Source organism: Pleuronectes platessa, chromosome 11 (assembly GCF_947347685.1).
Source record: "Pleuronectes platessa chromosome 11, fPlePla1.1, whole genome shotgun sequence".
In the NCBI taxonomy this organism is placed as follows: Eukaryota; Metazoa; Chordata; class Actinopteri; order Pleuronectiformes; family Pleuronectidae; genus Pleuronectes; species Pleuronectes platessa.
The window spans coordinates 12312248-12327319 of record NC_070636.1 but is presented as its reverse complement, the minus strand read 5'-3'; the positions used below and the strand labels follow the sequence as shown (position 1 = coordinate 12327319).

Below are 15072 nucleotides of genomic sequence, written 5' to 3'. Positions count from 1 at the left end.
ATAGAAGAGGTCCTAACAAGGTGAGGCAGACTGGGGCTGATGTGAGCTTCTAAGTGCATTCTGCATGGATTTTCTGAAAATATATTTTATAAGTCAAGTTTTCAATCTGACATAATAACCAGACATCAACATTGTTTTATGTCTCGGTGAAATCTTTCAGCTGAAAATCATTTCATCCTTGGAATCTCTCGACAGCTGTTGACAGATGTTTAATTCCACATAACAATGTTGGAAAGTCTCAATATAAACTGCAGAGTACATCTCGTCGCTTTGAAGCTTTCTCGACAGATGGATTTCAGAAACAACGCCCACCATTACAACCACCCTCCCTCTGTCAAATACCCATCACTCCTCGCTGCACAACTGTTTTTGAGTTAACTAGCAGCAACATACATGAAGTTGTCAAATCACAAATGCATGACAATGCTTCTGATTCATAATTAAACCGCAGAATCAAAAGGGATTAATTTCCTCTAGCAAGGAGCGAATGTTTTCATCTCGGTTTGATTGTCTGTCTGTTAGTGGGATTACAGGAAAAGGAAAGAAAGCATTGGTGCAGGTCCGGATGCAGGATTTGTTTTTACTGTCTTTGCATAACAATTTTATTGATTTCTCACAGAATAATTCATGGATCTTGCTGAAACAAATGAGGTATGTTAAGTGGATTGGGTTAGTATGCAACCCTAATGTGGTTGCACACAGGCATGTGGGACTTTGGTGGAGGTTTGAGTTTTCTGAGTGACATTCTTGTTGGATTTAGTCCGAGGCTTGGATGGTAAAACCAAGACAAAAGCAAGATGCTGGTTGCAGAATAAATATCCTCCATCCACAGACCAACAGGAAGTTCAAAATTAAACAGGAAACGCATTTGTCATTAAGACAAACAGATGCGAATGTGACATTCCTCAAATCCATTTAAAAATAGCACAGGATCCAAATCCATCAACTCACTACAAACGAAATGTAAAACCCTGTTTGACACAGATGCAAACATTCAAACTTAACCTAACACAACTGTCATCATCTTCTAAATCCAGAAATCTCTCTCTGTCTGTGGTTCACATATCTTGAAAACTGTTCATCTTATCGCCTCCACTCTTGAACCCTTGAATGTGCAGTGTTGACTTTGGTTAGATTTTGAAATGTGATACGTCCAATATTAATAAACTTTACATTAACAGGGGCCCACCAGTGACTTTGTGGATCATTACAAAAGCATGCTTACAACAACAGCAACTGATTCTCCAGTTCGGGGCTCTGTGTATTAGGTTGATCTTCACTGAACTTTGAATAAACAGGCCAACAGATCTTTGTGCGGCAGCGGGGGCGCAGCTTCAGAGTCCAGCAGCCTTTTCCTAGCAGGCATGTTAAGATGGGGCTCTGCGATAGTCTCAATAATATATTTCAAGGTTAAGAAAAACCAATCGCAATATTTATCCTTCTCAGTGGGAAGTTATAGTGAATGTCGTCATTGATGAACCAAGAAGGACGACACATAAGACTGAAAACTTCACTGCCTCTATATTTGAGGTGAAGCTCCTATGGGATAACGATAGACATCATGTTTCTTACATCTCTGCAAAAGTTAGACGGACACCTCTCTGCACTTCAGAGACCCGACAGACCACCAGAGTCTCATTGGGAAATGAGAGGGGGGCTGTCTGTGTCTCGCTGATGGATCCTCTTACAAAAACAGGCCCTATTTCTGGAGCAGTTTGGGTCAGGGGTTTGTAGCCCCTCCACCACGAGGCCGCCGGTTTCTCTTCCCATCAAGCAGGCAGAAATAAAGAATGTCTCGTCTGCTGGTTCTTTATATACAGTGTATTGCTCAATCAACACATGATAGGTTTCTGTTATCTAGTTCCTTTGCATGAGCACTGAACTTCACAGAGCCCCTCGGCTACTTTCGCTACTTCTGACAGTGGGTTAAATTAAATGCCTCTGTGTATGAACCAGTTACAGAAGGTGGTGGATTCTCTCTACATCACATGACTCAGGATCAGACAAGGCCCAGTCGGGCACATGAGAGCTGTTTAACATCACAGCTGCTTCGACCAACCTAACAAGAAAAAATGCAGCTCAAATGTTTGACTCATGTTTGATGGAGTAGAAGGAAGAGGAGAGGCAGAGGACATGGAGTGACTGGATCTGTGATGAAGGCAGCGCAGGCATAATGTGAAAAAGGTCAGAAATCTGACGATCGCAATCAGTGACATTAAAATAACACGATGAATAAAACTGATGTTGAGATCAGGAAGAAACGAAGGTCAGATCGTCTTAACTCAACAGTGAAGACGATTTTATGATTTATCAGAGAAATTAAAAGAAAGAAAAAATATTTGACAAAGTTAAGAAACAAGATATGTTGCCAGTTAGTACTTCGTCTTTTACAGCACATTATGTGTAGATATGGAATGAGAAGAGAAAAAAAACACATAATATGCAATTATGAACATTTTAGCCACTTGGAAGCAGAACAACAGTCAACACAACATTACACAAAATGATTACCTCCACCAAGGAGGTAATGTTTCTTCTCCTGTCCATTGGTTTGTTAGCAGTTAGCAAAAACTACAGAATGGATTTCCATGAAAGTTAGTGGAAGGATGGGACATGGTCCAACAACGACCACATTCCACTTTTTCGTGGATCCGTATGCAGAATATCTTTTCTTTCAAAATGTGAGATCTTTTTTTTTTGGGGGGGGGTATTTTCTTAGGGAATAATTCATACACAAAAAATTACTTAAACACTTAGAACCCTTATGTATGACTATGTGTGGGCAATAAGGTAAATGGCTTGCATTCACAGTATGTTGTGCTTTCCTAGAAGTAACAACCCCTCAAAGTACCGCTTTGTCTCTCAGTCATGCAGCTCATTCACACGCTGTCGCCACAGTCGTCAGGAACAATCTGGGATCCAGTGTCTGGCCCAGAGACACTTCTACATTCAGACGGGTCGAGCTGGGATTTTGGTGCAGTTGACTGAATTTGAAGGGACTGTTGGGCCTTGGTGGAGGTTTATGCTCTATTCACTGCCATTGTAGTGATTGTGTAAAGTTGATATGGCCAGCTGGTGAAGGCTGCTGCAGTATTCCTTTCCTTCCATCTTTGCTTATATGTAACCCTCTTTAAAATTAAAGTAGCCCTATGATCCACTATCTATATAAATAAATGGGTTATAGCAACTCTAAGTAGTTTAATAAAAGTTCCTGAATGCTCCTGTATGACCTACAGCTGACTGATCATTTGAGCAGTTTCCCACTTTAGGTCGTTCAAGTCCTCTGAGGGTTTCAGCCTGCTTGTATTTCCCTCTTATACATTCTATATACTATCTTTAATAATGCATTAGCAGCTCCCCACTGCCAGCTCATGAATAAGAAACGAAATACTGTACGCTTCGCACACCACATCGACACACTAATAAGATGAACACAAATATTTTTTAAAGCCTTTCTTTTTTGCCATTGGCTGACAATATATATATGCTGGCAAAGAATCTGAGTTTAGAGTACAAGTCTGCTTATTTCCTGGAAAAAGGATCAACTTGACTTGATCTGGCCGCCAGCCCCCGTCTGAGCATTTCACCTTGTTTTTGCTGGACTAAGCAGATTTCTCGGCGGAGGCTCAGTAATATTCACCTCCAAACAGCAGCATGAGAAGGGTGAGGAGGAAAAAAATGGACAGAAAAGGGAGCGAGAAAGAGATGAAAATCAAGAGCAGAGAGGATATGAAGGCTCCTGCCACACTGAGCGCTTCCTCATGTCAAATAAGCCTCATCGGCGAGTGGTGAAAAGAAGGCCACATTCCCAGGCCTTTGAATTAAGCCAAGCACTTCGCTGCACACATGGTTGGACATATGTGGCCCCCTCTCCCCCCCTACACATAAATCCCATACATGCACAATTTGAGAGCATCGTGGCTGTGTTTTGTTCCTTCAAGGCCCGTCCATTAGAAGAAAGAAGAAACAATGCCTGAACCTGATCCAGTGCACAATATACCATGTTGTACACATGAGTGTGTATTAGGAGCATCATACCATGTTTCTGTGAGAGGGTGGGAAAGTGTTTCCTTGATATACTGTGGGAGGGGGTCGGGGTTGTGGGGTGTACGAGGCGCTCTCTCTGGGCAGCACCTGAGGGCAGAGCTTCTAATATCATGGCCATTAGCTTTTTGTTGCAGGGGTTGTTTTATAGTGTTGTTGGTTCAGAGAGGAGGGCGCCCGGACAGACATGAACAACCGATGAGTCATTCACGCCGCGCTCACGACAGCAGTTTAGATTTGTTGGGTCGTTATTTCTGTGATGAAAACCAAATGTTTAAAACCCTACTAAAAGGCTAAAAAGGACAAATCCAATTAATTTACGAAACACATATCGCCTACCATGTAATGTGATTCTAATGATGAAAAGAGACAATCTGATGAACGCACATAATCCGAGTAGTTACCCCTGATCATGTGTTGCATATTATGGGGGCAGCAGTTGATCGGCACAGTTGGTGACAACTTAATTTATCAAATTAATCTGTTTATTTCATGCTAATTAACTTCCTTAAAAAAAGAAAGCATCCAGCTAGCTTCCTGTGCAGCAGGAGAGATAATTACACATCTTCATTCATCCCTGTTTGTTTGGTAACTTAAGCCGTTAGGTCCGGGTAATTGGGTCCGGACTTCACAAACGCAGCGGGATCTCTGCACGGACGCGTTCACAACAGTAACAAATCCATAGCATTATTTAGGCAAGAGGTGGAGCAGTCGGCAGAGGCAGGATGTGTCGTATTAACTCTTATCACCACAAACTTTCATCACATCTTCATCTGTGTCTCACTCACAGTGAATCCAGCAGTTTCAAATTCTCCTGAATTTCGACCGACTGTATACTCGGGGGGCCAGGTGCGGCAGCTACCACTCAGACATTTGCATTCACACACGTACATCCTGTGGAGAAACTATGGAGGTTTGCAGAGTTCAGTGCATGTCTGAAAGCAGCTTTACAGTCAGAGTCAAGGAGGGATTAGAAATCAACTGAGGAGGTCTGAGGGCGTTTTCACACCTGTCAATTTGTCCACACCTTGGTCACAAGTAATGTCATCTTCAGGTAGACGGTGTTTATCTCAAAAGAGGAATATTCTGAAGAATTTTCTGAAATACGTTTTGATTGGTGAGAGAAACCAAACTGTCAACTTCATAGAGTTAAGTCAGTAAAATAAACATGTTCTAAATGATCCATCCTGTTTGTGTTTATGCTGGACAGAAGCAGAGATGTGACAAACAAACACGAGACAACTGTGAAATATAAAACACAGCTCCTAATTCAAATGCACACTGTGTTGTGAGGAGCTGTGACTCTTTCCTCAAACAGGAAAGGAAATACATACTTATACACCCACACACAGAACATTATGGTACCCAGGCTATGCATACACCCAAAATAACTCACTGGTATTTTTAGTGAGGGGAAAGCTAAGAACAACAGAGGCAAGCACACACACAGATTGGTTACTGTGTATGGATTCAGTTAGTTGTCTGTTATTATTATGGTGACATTGAGGATTATAGACTCCAGGGTTCACCAGGCCTTTTGGGGCGCCGCCTTTGTATAGCATGGGTTGGGGGTGTATACATTAACATTATGGATGCCTCAGTGTGTGTGTGTGTGTGTGTGTGTGTGTTTTGTGTGTGTGTGTGTGTTTTGGGTGTGTGTGGGGGTCCGTCTGACAGAGGGTAGATGTCTTTCTGACTGACTGGATTACAGACAGAGCCTGGCAGGCGGCTCATTACCTCACTGCAGTCTTAAATCTAAATTATCCAGGACTTAACTCTCGTACAAGACCTCTAATCTGCTCCACGGGGAAAGTACTATTCACAGGCACATGGAGGGAGGGAGGCCTGCGGGAACTAAAAAAAGCACACAGCAACTTTACCACTGAGAAACTGTGTGAAGTCTGGTCATTTGTAAGTGAGCAAACAAAGCGCGTTTAGCTTCTCTCAAAGAAACAGCAAGATATGCGACGGATGCCAGATTCCAAGGATTGCAGGATTGTTGCAGCTTGTGATGCAACAATGCTGCCAAGAAGCAAGAAGGAACGTGGTCATTAAATCTAAAGAGCAGTCAGACACAGCCATATAGAGCTATTATCTTTGATATCCCTTTACTATCTAGATATTATAATAAAATCTTCTCAATCATGTTGGATGGTAATGTTGGTTAGTCTGTCCACCACTTTGATCCAGGCTCCACTAACATGGAGGAGGCAAGGTCTCTGATCTATCCTGCAGCTATCCACCAGGGGGCGAACAATATGTTTTGTCCTGGGGAGCTGTCATGTCGTCCATTTTTGTTTATGGTCAAGAAGAACCACAGAGTACTTTCTACACATGTTAACATTTCCTTGTAAAAACTGGTGGTGTGATTGACCTTTTCTCTTGCGCCACCATCTGTTAAACACTAAAATTAGCCCAAGCTGTACTTTCTGATGGCAGACGAGGTAAACATACCTGCTGAACCCTTACGGGCTAGCACTGTCTTTGAGAGCATGTTGCCAGATTAGCATTTAGCTAAAGACACTGCTGTTCCAAGGCCTTATGAAGCTACGAGTATGTTGAACTGAGAAAACAAAACCACCACCAGAACTACACAAGTCCCACAGAAGAAACCCGAGTGAAAAACTCAGCCTTCCTGTGGGCACTGTGATGGATTATTTTGCTTTGACAAATGCAATTAGAACCGTAGTTTAACTTGGAAAATTCAACACTTGATATCTAATGGCTTGTTTAAATAAATACTGTTAAGCCTTTATTGGCCCAGCTTGGACATTTTCTAAAGTTCAAAATACATTTTGGGGAAATACATTTTCTTGTAGATGGAAAGATTGATACCATTCTTTTTGTGTAGATAAATACTGTATGTAGGAGAACTCGAAGAAGTCACTGCTCTTCGTCACTTTTCTCCATGTCACCATGTCTTTTAACTCAGCTAAACTAAGCTAACTGGCTTATAGCTTACCGTAAAAACATTGGGCTCCATCCTCTCAGCAAGAAAGCAGATAAACACATTTCCCAAAATTCAAAAATTATTTCTTTAAATTAAGCTGTTTTCTAATATGAAAAAATATCCCATCAATTAAGCAAGGCCCTGCATCCCCCTCGTCTCAAAGTGAATGTCTCAGTAAGTATAGTTTACGTCTTAGCCACGCTCTCTGCGGTTGCTGTGTAATTCTGTGTGCAGCCACTTAGCAGCAGATGCCAATAGTTAGCATACAATTAAGAAACATCTGTAACTGGGTAAACTACAGAAAATATCCTGGGTCCCACCATAATTATTATTATATTATAAGGCAGAGTCGTGGATTGATTGAAGCACATTGGTTGTGCACTTAAGACAAAAGCCTGACACCTCCTCATATCTGCTTTCTGCCGCAATTACTCAAACGTCTGCACCAGTTCACTGCTTTCACTGAACACAGTGTTTATGTCATTCTGGATTCATTTTAGCCGTAACAACCAAAGCATTATCTTCAAGCATAGCCATTGGATCTTTATTAAAAAGGGTCATTTTTATTTAATCTACTTTTATGTCTTTTATGACTGTGGGTAGAACGAGAGTAATTGCTTGTGCCATCAAAGTAATAAAAGGCTGATTTGGTAATTTAGGATCGACACTATTTCTTTTTCGCCATCTGTCTGACAGAAGTCATGTTTGTCCATGTGTGCATACTCATTAAAGGGATAGTAAAATGTAAATTCACTCATTATTAACTCACCATGATGCCGATGGAGGGGTGGAAGAAATGTTTGAGTCCACAAAACACTTTAGGAGTAACGCTGTTTACCCCTGAGACTCCCACCCCCACATCGACATAGTGGTGAGTAGATAATGAGTGAATTTACATTTTTAAGTGAACTATCCCTTTAAGATTAAAACCATAGACGCATAAAGGCTGGCATTGGTATAAACAACACAGCTACAACTAATAAAAATGACAATGTTTGTGTTAGATATACTTTGTGTTAATAATTAATCATTGACGATGATTAGTACTATTGGTGGCCCCATGCGGTGAGGGGCCCCGAAATCAAATTCTGCTAAGGCCCCATAAAGGCTAAGATTTTGGATTTAATACAAAGTTACAATACAAAAATAGCTAAAACCAAACCTCTTACTGCATGTTAAATACAGTATTAACTGACTTCAGCTGTTTATTTATTATTCAGTAAAACGGTGTAAGTCTACATGTGTACATGTGTAGCACTTTCTATTGTAAACACTGAGCACAGAATAGGGTTTCATAGAAATCTTAATGAAAGCCACAATACAGAGGCTCTAACATTATAAACTGAGCTTTAATGGCATAGAAATATTCACATCCATTAATATAACAAAGAGCCACTAACAAAAGGACTATTAGACACTGCAGTGGCACACAGCTCAGTTCAGATTCTCATAATCTACACTGTGTCAAGCCTCAGAGTCCCTGACCCATCAAGTTGTGCAGATTGTGATCACAGTGTGTTTATGTAACCCCCACCCTGCAGATGCACAAAGTACAGTAATGCAGAGTGGGCGGCAATTAAGCCCCAAATGGGTGGTGGTGGTGGAGTTATACTGTCGTACTGCGGTCTTAATGGTATTAATGCAAACCACATTAATATGCTTATGTTCTTAGCTGAACGACCCGGTTTTTGTTGTGTGCAAAAAGCTCAATCTCAAGCCGTGATGCATCGGTTTGCAGCGCTGTTACTTTTAGTTCACACAAAGAACAGTGGGAATGAATGAATGACCTATATTCTGAATTCTCCTGACTGTGTAATGTGCATGGATTACAATTCACTGCAGTGCATGTGAATGTATGTATGAATGATGTGGGAAGGCCTCTAAGCTCTATACTGGCACCAAAATAACTCACATCAATGAGAAACTAGTCCATTTCATTCTAAAAACCAACATTAAGTATGAGGGTCAGCCACGTACGTATTAACATATTAGACTAAATCTATATAAATCTTTATACGATATTACATTGCAATCGTGCTGTATTACAATATAAAAAATAAATGTTTAAGACAAAATTGTTGATATATTCTTATACATTTAGAAATGTCTATAGAAAATGAATGCCATGATTAAATTAAGTGTCATTTTTTTATTCATCTCAGCTATCAGCAAAGAATGCAAAAAATATATAAATAATTATCGCAGTATAACTAACATAAATATCAATATAATGAGTATTAAATATATATATGAGAATGTATAACACATAATTGATTTTAAAGTGTTTCTCATTCTATGCTCATAAAGAGTTGAGAACCAAAACTCAGGAGCAAATGTCCGTCTCTGAACGTAAAATCTATGATAATAATAATACAATTATCGATATCGACTGTTATCAACATTATTATCTTGATTTTAATTTTGGCCACATCAACCTGCTACTATCTCACTGTAATTGCTTGGCAGGTCCTTGTGACCAACATATTAAATGATACTCTTCTTCCTCTCCCTCGTAACAACTGATTGATCCTACAATTCTCACATGGGACAGCGAGAAAACCTCCCTCCCCTCTCTCCCTCTCATCTCTCTATCCTCCTCCCCTCTCCCAGCAGAAGACAGAGAGAGAGAGAGAGAAAGAAAAGGGCACTGGTCCAAAAGGTTGCACTTTTAGCCAGAAGCCATAATACTGCTGTGAATTATATATGTTTGAAGCCCTTACAGAGCCCTGCTATTCAGAGAGGTTCTATGTGAGGCTGCTGAGTGTTTAGAATAAAGAAGATGTTCTCTGTAGTGTTCACACACTGAGCTGCATCTGACTATAAGGCTGGTTCTAAATGAAAAGATGCGACCAGGCGGGAGGAGAGAACAAAAACAAGGGGATCATCAAAACAGATCATATTCCAAACTTCCTCAAACCACTTTTATCCACAAGAAACAGGTTTTTTAAATATTTGTATGGGAACTCCTGCACCAAATCTCTATTTTCTGTGTCCAAACAACAGTATGTTGAGGCCAGATTAAGATTACAGATTAGTATTTTAGCTCTGATTAAAAATACAGCAGGGACAGATTTGTCCGTCTGTGCTGTTTTCACAACCCTTTCTTTGCACACATCAAATATAGACACATTAGACTTAAATAAAGTATTTAAAATATGAATTCCCGAAAATCTCTGTTTCATTCAGCCAAACATATTTGCATTTCAATTTCCTTGCCAACGCTCAGCACTGACATCTACTTGATTAAAGAAAAAAATGATCACAAGCACACACACACAGACACACAGACATACAAAGTGTTGGTACAGACCTGGCAGCAATGTGGCTGTAAAACAGTCCTGAGTCACTGACACTCTGGGGGAGGCAGTAACGCAGCACTTGGAGCCGATGTACATCCATTTTGGCAAACGACAAAAAAAACGAAAACAGCAGCAGCAACAATCTATGACACTAACTCCCTCGTGTGCTTCTCCATTACCTTAAAACAATAAGTCATAACAAGGCATTTAATCCTCCTACAGAGTGCCGGCCGCACGGAAAAACCAAACACAAGAAAACGTCCACTTAAAGTTGAAACAAGAACAAAGGGCAGATCTGAATTCTTGTGCTGCTGCGGCTTCCACTGTGATGATCCACAAAGAGATGAGTGACGGACAGACTGGCAGAGATGAAGTCATTGACCAGCCTGTTGTCTGGCCGCATTACAGATGAACGTGTGTGTGTGTGTGTGTGTGTGTGTGTGTGTGTGTGTGCCAATGAACCTCTGTGCTATTGTCATACTGTTCACCCAGGGGAGATTACCTCATATCCGTCTCAACCAGCTTCACCCCCCTCAACAGTACAGTTTACTGAGTGCATGTGTGTGTGTGTGTGTGTGTCCCAGTGTGGTAGGGGGTGATGGGCTTACTGTCGCTGTTACCCCCCTCCTCTTCCTCTTGACTCCATTTGTCTGTTGCCATAGCCCCCCAGTATTAAGCGGTGGCTGAATTAACTACCAGTGGTCCATAATTTGGTCAGTGCCTATCGATTGGGATGCCATCCACCTCAGGACAGATGTAGCGTGTGAATGTACAGCAACATGTAAAACACTGATTAAGTGGGAGAGGGGTGCGTGCTAAATGTCTATTAAAACCCACTGAGCGATTGACCAAGTCCAACACTCGATCAGAGTGTGACACACAGAGAGGAGGGGTGTTCTGGCATCGGTCTGATCATTGGCCGGGGGGAGTCTGTGTTCCAGATGTATTTACACTACAGCTAAACCGATAAATCTCCTGATATGAGCTGACAGTAAATATATTGGTATTGGCGAATAATGGCGGCTGATGAGTAATAAGAAATTAAAGTACAGAAATGCCTCAATGTGTTTGTGGTAGTTTAGAAACAGTGTGTCCATGGTGACAAGTTCATTTTCCCAACTGTAAAATGTACTTTATTTTATCGCTATTCTTTAAGACAAAACAAAACTGACTGTGTGATTGTGAGTGTGAATGGCTGTTTGTCTCTGTATTTCAGCCCTGCGATCCACTAGCAACCTGTCCAGGGAGTGACCCGCCTCTCGCCCAATGTGAGCTGGGATTGGCTCCAGCTCAATATCAATAATTGTCTAAAATCCATTATCATTCCGGTTATAATCAGGACAACCAAGACCAGTTCATGCCCAACTATCACCTTCATCTAACCACAACTCATATCTCCTGACAAAGTCTGTGTTCATGCTGGAACAAGTACACGCACACGCACACACACATACTGACAGTGCTCGTGCATGAGTATGACAGCATGTTACTCTTTGAACTTTGACCTCTCTGGTTCGCTGGCCTACGCTCTAATAGCTGACCTCATATGCCGCACTGACAGCAGCAAGCAACACACATGACACATGATCGCACCGCAGGGGGGAAGAGACTGGGCACTAGGCATCAAAAAATGCCACTTGTGATTGGTTAAACGAGGGTCACTCTCTGCAGGGATTGGTTGAACCGGAGCACTTGTTTTTCGGGGGAGGGTTCTCTCAGTTGCCGCCTGTGCCAGGCTGATTTTCGATTGGCCCGTCTGTGGCTGGACCGGCTGGACCTTTGTGTGGCAGGCCCGGGCAAATGCTAACTAGCTTGATCTGGGACAGATTAGGTTCTGCCGTGCCCTGAGGAGGGGACGCCGCCTGCTCTCTAACATTTATAAAATAATAACAAGCAACAGTAAACTGCTGCAGGGCAAGTGATCACATCCAGCATCGAACATGTGATGGTGAAATGCTTCCTTCATGTCCCCAGGCAGCGATGAATGCTTGTAAAACAGACGGCTAAAACATGAATAACTGATATTCATTCAGTAATTTAACACTTCTATTGTATATCAATTTAGATCAAGGGTGAAAATACAATGACTGTAACAAATTGGACAGACACGAGTAATAAAAACTAAATTATACGCTAAACCAAAGAAAATAAAGGATCTGAACTATGTCCAGACAAAATTTAAATGTACGCAACCGCAAGAGCAAGTTTGTATCAGTGATTTACAGAGCAAAAAAAATCTAAAAAAATCTAAAACCATCCGAGTAACACAGCCATGCTTTAAGACTAAGTCATAAATTGCTTTCAGACAAGCCCTGTGGTCTGGACATTTCCCTGAAAGTTTCTAGAGGGGTTGTTTGTGAGATTGAGAACGCAAATATCCCAATGAGCACATGTGACACCAGAGCAGGAAAATGTGCGGAAATTGGATGTGGATGTGCCGACAACCAAGACATTGTGATTTCCACAGCCTTATTTCTACATCGAGTCCTGGCTCCTGTATGCTCTACTGAGGCACCCCCCTCGCCTGAATGTCCTGGACATTTTACTGCTGTGGTGAACGCATCTGACCCCGAGAATCTCCTGCTGCGTTCTTTAGATATGAGAGGCTACTTTTGAGTCCTTTATGTAAACCGAACATGTTCATCACTATCACACACAACAGTGAAATAGGTTCAAACCAAAAGCATCTATTAGCAAATCAGAGGAAACCAAGGAAAGTCTAGTCTGGTTTCATATAGCAGAACTACTTTCACACTGATGAACACTATCATTAGATTAAATAACATGAGGAGAAGTTGATAAGGAATCAACATTTTAATATCAGGAGATCATTCAGTAGCATCTCTACAACGAGCAGCAATGAATCCTCCCAGATCAGAACACTGACCCCCATAATGGCATCACTTATTCATCACGTACATCATAGGACGCCAGTTGGCCCTCAGGCTAATTGTCACATACAGTACAATAATGTTAGCGACTCCCCCACCCGTTCGCCGCCGCCGCCCCTCCCCCACCTCTCCTCCTCCTCCTCCTCCTCACTCCACCTTCCTCAGCGCTCTGCTCTGCGGTCCCTCTCCTGTCACTAATCCTGATCCTTAAAGGGGAACGCCGTTTCTACTTGGAGTAGACACGTCAGAGGATATATATCACTCTCACACACACACACACCGGGAGAAGGAAGATGACACACTGAACATTACCCTGTCCTCGTTTCATGCAATTCTGTGATCTCAGAGTCATCGTGGAGCTACACAAACCTGTAGACCGAATGTGAGTAGCGTCTCATGAATAATGAACATACTGTGAGAGAGGTTTTCCCTCTCACGTGTTGTACTTTACAGTAGATTACTCCAGTGTGCACGGTCAAGGGTAAAACCTCTGGCTTTATCTCTCCGGCGCCACATCTGTATCTGAGCTCAAACAAATCGCCACATCCCACAGTAATCTGCTGGGGCCATAGTACACAGAGACCCCCTCTCTATCCTTCCATCATCTGGCTTTTGATAGTCCCACTCATTCAGCCTTTCGGAGATTAGCGCACTCTATCCCTTTCTTCCTGTCTTTCTTTCTCACGCACACACGCACACACAACAGCAACGGTGTCAGATGGGATCCGTCTTGGGAACGAGCCTGAGCAGCTGAGAGGACGCACTGACAGTCGGCGAGGAACTCATTCCCTCTTCCCAGGAAAATAAGAAGTGAGCCAGTGACAGACTGCTGAAGGGTAACCAATCAGACTAACAGCTGGCCGCAGAGAAAACACAGACAGAGGGGTGGAAACGAGGAGACGGACAAGAGAAAGTCAGCAACTCCTCGAGGAGACTTTCCTTTTCCTTTTCCTCCCCTCGTTCTCTCTCTCTCTCTTTCCACTTCGAGCATGATTCAGCAGCATGTAAAGCTGGAACAAACAATATGGCTGAGGGATACAAGGGAGAGAGTAATGCTGCTTTTCCAGCGGCTAAACAGTCCTGAAAAAGTCGTTTGGGAAACCACACAGATTCTGTGGTCGGAAAGCCGAGCCAGGCTTTAAACAGAAACACAAAACAGAGAGAGACGGAGAGAGAGGGAGCAACATCATTACCACAGTTCTACTCAAACAACTCCGAAGCTCAGATAAACAGAGAGAGCCAGAGGACGAGGTGATGATGAAGTGGAGCCTTACCCAAAATCGTCCAGGGAATACATGTCGCTGAAGAAGAAGAAGACAGCGAAGTCCTCAAGCGAAGGATGAACGGAGGTATAAATGGGAGAGATTATGGAGGAGAGGGGGAAGTGTCAGCCTGAGAGGAGAGAGAGCGGTGCACATGCTGAAACAGACGCAAACCTCTTTCTTTTCTCCCCCCTCGTTCTTCACATCCTGTTTCAATGTTTAAAAGATCCACTACGCCAGCAGAGCAGACATATACAGCGCGTCTCAGAGGAAGAGGAGGGAAAGGAGCGAGGGAGAGGGGATGAGGAGTGTTGCAAGAGAGTGAGGGAATGCAAGAGAGAGAAAGAGAGGGAGAGAGAGAGATAGGCAGAACATGTGACTGCAGCCGACCAGTCACCTCGCTCTGCCTCAACGATTCCAGCGCCGTCTTTCAACCTCCAAGGAATCATTTCCACTGGATGGAAATTACATGGTAGCCTATATGGGAAACAGGATCGCTGCTACACCCGCCTTTCTACAGCGTGTAAAATCCTGAAACACCAGGGTGAAGCTTTAAATACATTCTACAGTAAATTAATGGAATAAAAAAAGCCATAACCCTAAATCCTCAATTAACTAAAGAGTGG

General features: G+C 42.4%; 1 protein-coding gene across 1 annotated transcript in view; it reads right to left on the bottom strand.

Annotated features, from left to right (window-relative positions):
* evla (Enah/Vasp-like a) overlaps positions 1-14776 on the bottom strand; it is a 30703-nt gene extending 15927 nt beyond the window's left edge. The window contains exon 1 of the mRNA XM_053433754.1: positions 14459-14776. Coding sequence (XP_053289729.1) covers positions 14459-14481 — 23 coding nt within the window. The 5' untranslated portion in view covers positions 14482-14776. The remainder of the gene's footprint in view (positions 1-14458) is intronic.
* Positions 14777-15072: the final 296 nt, after the last annotated feature.